Source organism: Equus asinus, chromosome 28 (genome assembly GCF_041296235.1).
Source record: "Equus asinus isolate D_3611 breed Donkey chromosome 28, EquAss-T2T_v2, whole genome shotgun sequence".
NCBI lineage: Eukaryota > Metazoa > Chordata > Mammalia > Perissodactyla > Equidae > Equus > Equus asinus.
Genome location: NC_091817.1, coordinates 39,297,176 through 39,306,249, shown reverse-complemented (window position 1 = coordinate 39,306,249; position 9,074 = coordinate 39,297,176). Strand labels below are relative to the sequence as shown.

The window sequence follows — 9,074 nt, the reverse complement described above, 5'->3', positions numbered from 1 at the left end:
ATTTGATCATGAGTCATCAAATTATCAAAATAAAAGACTCAGAATTAGAAAGTACCTTGCAATTCTGACTCCAATAACGAGGTAACAAGCAAAGAGAACAATTGGTTGCGTTAGTGACAACAGTTTTACAGTGAGATGGACGGGATCCCTAAGTCTCCTTATCTATTGCTGACTATGGGGCAAAATAAGTAAGAGGAAATGTGGACGAGTGTTAGTCCAGCTTTTGACTGTGCCTAATTCTACTGCCCTGCATAAAGAAATTCTTTTCTAAGATCAATTCCATATGCATTGTGTATTCTGAAATGTTCTTTCTTACGAAGAGATGATGGGGGCCAAGAAGAGAATTCAGACATTGAAGACTAAGAGAGACAGAGAGATTGATTGATTGGTTATTTCTTTTGAGAGAACTAACAGTGTCTCTTAAATCAGGGAAATTTACTTTGGATACCCTGATGATGACCACAAAAGAAAGGCTAATTTGAGTTAAGAGCAGATTGTGTGCTGTGCTGTCCTGAATTATACACTAATAGTAACACCATTCCTAGGATAATACATCGCCTTTCTCTTAGGGATATTATCCCAGGGGCAGTTGATCAAATCAATTTTGTTCAATTGCACTGACACTTAGGATGACACAAATCAGGTTACATGACTTTCACATTTTCTTTTCCCACTTAGATTTGGTTTAAAAACCACAGAGCAAAACAGAGACAATTGGGATCCGGATGCTCCTTAGGAGAAGATCAAACCCAGGGACAGGACCAGACTCAGCCACGGATTCAAGGTAAGAACCTACAAGTCCAAATGCAGTTCTTCAGTGGGTCCCATTGAGATGGGAACAATTCTCCATGTTGTGCCCAAATTTTCCACAAAGAATCCTTAGCTCGGGAGCCAGTTACAGCTTGTTCTGGGCAATGTAGTGTCGGAAATATAAGCACGGTCCCACAGTTGGCTGGGACAGGTAGGTTCTTAGCAAGCAAGGTCTTTGACCTTTTTTTCGTCCTGCTGCTCGAGGCAGAGTGACATCCTCTTCTATCATCTCAGGGGGTTTCAGAGGGAGCGAAAGGTCAGCATTATCTTCACAAGTTTGAGTTTCCATTTTGAATGTGAAAGCTGTCCTAACAAGCCCCTTTTGTCCCTGTCTTCTCCCTTAGACTACTTACCAAAAGAAGCCAGACGAGACCAGACATCCCTCACAAGATCTCAATCAGACATCCTAGTTGGAGCCTTTGAGAGGAACCGATTCCCTGACATTGTAGCCAGGAAAAAACTGGCTAAACAAACAGGCATTCGGGAATCAAGAATTAAAGTAAGTTCTACGTCTGTAGCAACAAAAATCCCTACCTGTTAAATGATATTACCGCCTGAGGGGTTGCTGGAAAACCTTGACCTAACTTGGATTATCACAGTCATCGAGGGCAAAGAAATGGGATAGTAAAAGAACAGGCATTGCAAGTCACATTCCTGCAAAAAGAATTTTCAAACCAAACTGTCAGTGGTGCATCCATCTAGAATCACCAGCAGCAAAACTGTGAGAAAATGTTAAAGTTAATACCTATTTTGAGAACACTCTGTCAGGTTTTCTATAGCTTGGCACTGTTTGGGCCAGATAATTCTTTAAGGGGCTGTCCTGTGCTTGGTAGGATATTTTTCAGCATTCCTGGCCCCTACCAACTAGATACCCTGTCCACTTCCCTTCCTCCCATCCACAACACCCCCCAAAAATCTATAGACATAGTAGAAGTCATCCAGTTGAGGAACAAAATCGTCCTCATTGAGTACCTTCTTCTACCTAAGTTAAGGGCATAGTGATTTAGCATATGTTCAATGCTCATGACTAGGAAGCATGTTCATAGGTTTATCAGCACAGTAGCCCTCAAAAACACTTATTTGTGCTTATTAACCCTTGAAGAGATTTACACAAGTGTATATAAGGTATGCATGCCTGTGCACACATTGACAAAGAGGAAAAAAATGTCAACCTGGTCAAGAGACCTTGTTCGCTGATCCATTGTTGAAATTAGAGGGTGGATTCTAGAGCATATGCCCTTTCAGCCAGTTTCAATTCACATGTAATGGATTGCTGAGTGTGTTATGACCTCAATGTATGTATCTGTATACATACATACACATATATACAAACATACACACACACACACACTGAACACAGGAACAAGGGTAATTAATTTCACATATATATTCTGAGATTAGGGCCTATATTAATAGCCCCTTTGCTTTACACAGTATGAGAAACAGAGCCAGAATTGCTTATGCTTCATGTCCATATCTTCCTTTTCCTCACGTAGATGTGGTATCAGAACCGAAGATCTCTGTACCCTGGGCAGAGCAGAAGTGAGCCCATGAATCCCTTGGCAGATGGCCCAAATGAGAGACCAGATCTGACAGTTCAGCAGCACCAAATTGACCTGTCCACTCTCCCAAGCAGGTCTTATCATTTTCCTTCCTCCAATTCTTTCAGCGGGAACAAAACATTTCTACTTGCTCTTCTTCCATCACATGTGTCTTTTGTCCCTGATGTGATCCAAGGACAAAATATCATGAGAACACAGCCTACACAGGCTGTGCAGGGAGGAGAGAATGCTTCCTCTACTTTGACACTTACAAATTATGTCCCAATACCCCTGACTTTGGGAGGAGACCTCTTGGATACTCAGAATCCTTTCTGGCCCCAATACCAAGAAAAATGCCAGGATCAAAAAGAACAGACGGACACAGGAGTACTACAGTTGAAGGACAATTCTCAGCCTAATTCTGAGCACAAAAAACAGCCACCACAGGATCTGGGTCAGGTGGACATATCTTACATTATGCAATGGTGGGATGAGGGCTACCAGGCTCTGCTTGCAGAATGGGATCCTCAAAAAGGAACAGACTGAGACAGACTTGTGGGAGCAGTACACAGTCAGCTGGAGAACCATCTCATTCCCTCAGCCAACTGCACCAGCAATACATAGAAACCTCAAGCCTGTAGGCCAACTCCCACCATCCAGACTTTCAGTAAAAGGTACAAACTTTTTTGAATCCTGATCCACAGGAAGAAGACCCTCCAGGACCTCAACCGTGTCTGAGTGAGGAAGATTCTCAGACTCTTCTGCACATGCTGCAAAGCTCACCAGGACCTGAGCTTCAGGAGGAAGAAGGTGGCATTCTTAGAACCTGGTCCAGGCCTCCTTTCTCTTGATGCAGAATCGGTGCAATTGAAAGGATGATGAACAATGAAGTCACCCTGTTTGGGACAAAACTAATGCAGTGGGAAGGAGAAATCACTTGGGAACCCAAATGCAAGTTTTTTTACCCTGTCTTGTGGGCAGTGGTTATCTTCTGTACACATTTCACTGAGTAAAGGTTTGTGTCCAAGCTCCATGCAGCCTCTGGAAGCACTCCAGGTACTAGGCAGTGGAGACATCTGCTGAAACTTTGCGAAAAAAAGTATTTTACGGACAAATATGACCTCCTCCCTGTAATCATCATGTCCTCAACAGTCTGGAATATCCATGAACTGTACCTCACCCAGGTGAGAATATGTCTCTGAGGGACACATTGGCACTTCCTTCCCTTCTGGCAACACAGGAAGGCAAAATTGAAATTAGTTTTTCATGTAGAAAATGAAGGGATGCTCTATTTCCTGATGATGTGAGTTCATAAAAGTGAGCTTTTTCCCGAAGCTCTGAGGGTTTGAATTGGACACTAGAAACTACCTCAAGTATCCATCATTAAGGGGATGTTTAGGATAAGTCCATAATACTAAGTAATCTTCATTTATAAATGTATTTTTACTTTAACTATTTAAAACACAAAAAAAAATCACAGGAAATTATCGTAGCAACATCATACAATCACTGAATATAGTCTAATGATGTTAATATTTCCACTATCTTAGGTTTTTCATATATATCTACACATATACACATATATCCACAAAATCCTCATTTTATTATAAATTCTGCTAATCTAAAACCTGGGATAATCATTCTCATTCTCAGTCTTCTCTTTTCTTTTGAAATGCTAACGTCTAAAAATAGATTTTGGTGTATAAAGGTGTATGTGGGTTTACCTTGGTATAATAAAAATATCTTTGAAAAATACCACTTCTTTGTTCATTTTATCAATTTGCATTGTTTTGTCATATTTGCTTTTTTTACTTTCCATGTAAAGGTGTCAAAACAAGGTCAGTACACAGACATCTAGTTCTACAAAGATACCAGTTTTGCACTAACACAAACAGTTGTGACGGGGACATTCTTACTGGTGTCTGGATGCACTATGTGCAAGAGTTTCTCTAGGCGTTTATACACTAAAGCACAAGTGCCAGAATATTCTAACATCAATATTTATTTATAATTATCAAATTACACTCAGAAGAAAATATTTTTCCTAATATGTGCTATCCTTTCATGAATCACCTAGGGAATTAAAACTCACACGCATACGTGCATACAACATATACCCATATTAGTGGCACAAATCTACAAAAAAAGAATCTGACTTATTTATTTGACAGTATTGATACCATACACAGACTAGGTAGCTTCAGCAAAAGCAACTTATTTTCTGACACTTCTGGAGACTGGAAGTCCAAGATCAAAGTTGTCTGCAGCGTTGGTTTCCTCTGAGGCCTTTCTCTTTGCTAAGCTGATGACCAGCTTCTCCCTGTGTCCTTACACAGTCCTTCTTCTGTGTGCGTGCCTCCAGGGTGCCTCTTTGTGTATCCAAATTTCCTCTTCTTCAGTTTCATTTTCTTAGATTCGAATGCATTCACTCTGGCTTAGGTTTTGGTTTACATAAGCTACCAAAGGCACTAGAGCCACTCCAGTCTAACAGGCTCCTTATTTAACTATTTTAACAACTTTAAGAATCTATCTGTAAAAATTTTCCACAGCCCACCTTAAAAATGTTAGAAAATAATTTGATTTACTTAAATCTGTACAACAGTTTTAAGTGCGGACGGCAGCTGGCAATCAAATACACAAACCACTAGGTAAGACAGTCATCAGCAAACTTCTCAACAGGGTCCAGAGGAGCTCTCCAAATATTTGGACACAAATGTATGACCTCATGTCTGAGGCAGCAAAGGGTGGGGAGTAATGAGCCCAGAAAACAATCTGATACATTCCCCAGAAAGATCCCAGGGCCAACAAACTATCAAAATTGAAAGCTGATGAGGATTTTAGGCTGGTTACTTTTAAAACTGCAGATGAGAAGCAGGCTCCGAGGAGCAGAGTTTGCTTGTCCTTTGTTGGGAGGCATTTACATTTGTGGGGGAAACCCCCTTCTGTGGGGATGCCTCCCTCTCTGTGCCAGGAAGAAGGGAGATGACCTTGTCTCTAGAAACTCTTAATCAATGCCAAAGGCAAGAACTTAAATTGGTTACTGTCTGGCAATCTCATGTAACTGATTTAGGGTATCGGCTTCTGACCTTTACTTAATCCGATTTGATTCTTATCTAAAAGTTGTGGGACCACCCAATGGCCAGACCCCACCTGCACTGATAACCATTTTAACTTTTTTACGTTCTTTCCTTTGTCTTGTAAAGAGATGGCTCACATACCTATGCCTTAAATTTAGCCTTACTCTCCACTCATGTTTGCAGCAGAAGCAGCAATAGCAGCACCTCCTCCTGCCTGTGGGCCCTGTCCCCATGCAGCAGCCTGACTGCCCATGGGTCCTGTCCCCCCGCCGGCAGCAGCAGCTCTGACTGCCCATGGGTCCTGTCCCCATGCTATTCCACACTATTCTCTAAATAAGAGAACTACTGCCAGATCTTGAGAGTCCAAGAAATCCTTCTTTCGACTCCTCGGCTCACCGACCCCCGCATCAAAAGCTACCAGTAGAAAATCGAAAGAAAGAACAACTGGGGAAGCCATCCTTGTTGACAGGCACAACTATAGTGGAAGCCGCAGAACCTGAGGAAAACACCAGGAAGTCATGCAGAGTGAGTTTCAAGGTAATGAGTGTCAACGAAAATAATTCATAACCAACCTATAAATGAAAATTTGGGTGAGTTTATTCTGAGCTGAAATCTGAGGACCATGGCCCGGGGCCTTTCTTCCCAAAGGAAGAAAGGGCACCAAAGAAGTGAGGTGTACAGAGTGGTTATATACCCCCAAGCAGGACGTTTCACATATGATTGAAATGTCCCTCCCACAATAGTCACAAGATTGCCCTGTCAGCACAGCGCTTGTTGGACACAGCAGGTAGTGGGTCTGTAGCAGGAGGCAAGTCTATTGTCTTGAGCTGGGTGGTCACAGATGAGCACAGCAATCAGTTTCTAGCCTAAGGAAAGATGCTTAATCCTTAAAGAAACGCCAACGTTGGGAGGGGGAGGGAAGTTGCACCTTTATCTGAAGGGCCTTTGTTCTTGCCATAGGGAATATCTAAAGCAGATATATAATGCATGCTCAAGAGCCAGGGTCAGGCCCTTTTGGAAAGACAAGGTCAGGCCAAATTAGGTTTATACCAAATGGCTTCCTCCTATTCTCCAATATATCCTATTGCTTGCCATTTTTATTTGTCATGAGTATTATTGATAGAGAAGCATAGTTGGCATTTGTTGTAAGAAAATATGCTCAGGAAGCAAATTAAAAACCAGAAGGAAAGTTATAAGGAAGATGAGACAAGAATGAACTCAAAAGGTTAAGTCCAGATTAATGATAAGGAGACAGTTTCTGGGTGGAATACTTTTGCTCCTGAAAGTGACCAGGATTGTCTGTACAATGGAAGTTTTTAGCAGGCCCTAAACTCCCTGACTTTTGTTTGGATATTAACCCTCCCCTTCCAGGCCACATTCCCAGAAAAGGTTATACCATCTGAAGCCCAAGGAAGACACTCCACCTTTAGGACACAGCCTTTACAACAAGCTAAAGATGGCAAAGCAGAAAAATACAAAGAACCCTGAAGCCACCCCACCTCAGGACCTCTTATTACAAATACAAGATATAAATCCCCTTATCGTTTAAAGTCCTTTAGGTTAGGTTTCCTGTTGCATGAAACTAAATATACCTTATTGATATAGGCAGGTAGGCATATGATCCAGCAAACAGTATTAGACCAAAAGCAAGAGAGGATCTGAACAACTCAAGCAGCAGCTGAAACTTTTAAAATTCAACTGCACCTACTTCAAAGGAAGAGGGAACAGAGGAAAACTGGACACCAAGGGCAGAATCCACTGCTACAGGGAAAGAAACAGAAAGGAAATGCTTCTGGCACTACTGAAGTTATACAAGTTAAAGCCCAGAAAATTTCAAAAGCTGGAGTATGGGTAAGGGGGAGGAGCAGTGAGGAATGGTGAAAAAGGCCCAGAATTCAAGAGCTAAACTGTGTAAGACATTCTGTATCCCAGAGCACAAGCAGAAAAGCACAACCAGACTCGAAGTTGAGAAAAGAAAGCCTAAAGAACAATCCGGCAGTTCAAGGGAGAGGTATTCCGACTTCAGGACTTGAACAGCTGGTCTGTGTAGCTCAATGCCACTAACCATTAAGACCCAACTCATTTTCCTCCCTTAGGTTTGTGCTCCAAAAAATACTTCTGATAATTTGACTCCCCACATATATGTGCCAGCAGGAGAGATGAATGACCAGAGAAATTACAAAACCAGGTATTTGAAACTTACTGGTTTACAATGAGCACTACAGGTTGGTGTGTATGTTGGTTTAAACACGTCTTTTGAGAGTCTGGGTATATATCAGACCCTTTTGCACATGATTTGACAAAACTGGAATTTCTAGCCCTGTAAAGCCAATAGGCTGCAGTAACTTTACTAAGGTATTGACATCCTAGATGACGTCTCCATTTCACATCTAAAGCAATGATTTTCAACCACCCTAGAGTCATATCAGAATCGAGAACACATTTTAAACAAATGCCCACCACCCAGCCCCTCCCAATCCCCATTTAAGAATTACTAGTATAGCAAGTTCTAGTGGTTAAGATTCGGTACCCTCACCACCAAGGCCTGGGTTCATTTCCCAGTCAGGGAACCAAATCACCTGTCAACCATCATACTGTGATGTCTGTGTGTTGCTGTAGTACTGAAAGCTACGCCACTGATATTTCAAATACCAAGCAGGGTCACTCATGCTGGACAGTTTTTAGCAGAGCTTCTAGACTAAAACAGACTAGGAAGAAGGACCTGGCCACCCACTTCCCAAAAAATGGACCATGAAAACCCTATGAATAGCAGTGAAGCATTGTCTGATACAGCACCAGGTGAGAGGATGGCACAAAAAGACTGGTCAGGGTTTCATTCTGCTGTACACAGGATCTCTAGGAGTGAGAACCGACTCAAAAGCACTAACAACTGTAGTAAGCTGTAGTTACTACTGGGAGTTTGTTGTATCCTTCCAATATACGAAGGAGGAAGGAAAGGTTAAGCACTTCGATTTAAGCTGGGTTCCCCTAGACGCAGACTCTAAAGAAAGTAGTTGAGTGTAACTGGTGTGATTCCAGGATGCACTAGTAGGGAAGTTGGGATGTGAGACAAGAGAAGGAAGCCTATACTGAGTGCATTCATAAACAGATTACCATCGTGGGCAACTATGCTTATTTCTGCTGGGGACCTCTAAAAGATGGCATGGAAACCATTATTCCACTCCAGGGGTAACTCTCCAATATTTGGTTGTGTCATTTCTCTGGTCAGCAAGGAAGCTGCGTATGCATCCTCTAATTCTTATTTGCCATTAGTTGAAAGCCGCTCCCAGGGGCATTAATCCACAGCACTGCAAGTAGATGCTAGCAGGACTCCTGTTGGTGGCATGTGTTGGACTAGTGAGTGCCCAGGGGATATGAGTGGGGTAGACACCTGTTACACACCTGATGGTTCCTGATTGGCTTCTCTTCCCCTTGACCCTCAGCAGTTCATCTTATTTTGCCAACTTTCACAGTCCTTGATGCAGATCTTCTTTTTGCTCCATCCAGAAGAACTAGCATCTTTCTAATGGCCTATTAGTTCTAAAATGGAACCAGTTTATTGGTTCTAATTAATAAGAACCAGAAATGTTGGTTCCTTATGGTTTTTACACCTAAAAGCTTTTGTAAATACAATCAGAGAAAACAC

General features: G+C 42.0%; 1 protein-coding gene across 1 annotated transcript; it reads left to right on the top strand.

The window, feature by feature from the left end:
- The first annotated feature begins 2,166 nt into the window (after positions 1 to 2,166).
- DUXB (double homeobox B) lies at positions 2,167 to 3,027 on the top strand. The gene has a single exon (XM_070500485.1). The coding sequence runs from the start codon at positions 2,307 to 2,309 to the stop codon at positions 2,895 to 2,897; it is 591 nt and encodes a 196-aa protein (XP_070356586.1). The 5' UTR covers positions 2,167 to 2,306; the 3' UTR covers positions 2,898 to 3,027.
- The last annotated feature ends 6,047 nt before the right edge of the window (positions 3,028 to 9,074 follow it).

Bases quoted from the DNA above. Each gene is read 5' to 3' on its own strand.
- DUXB (XM_070500485.1), top strand. From the start codon at position 2,307: ATGTGGTATCAGAACCGAAGATCTCTGTACCCTGGGCAGAGCAGAAGT.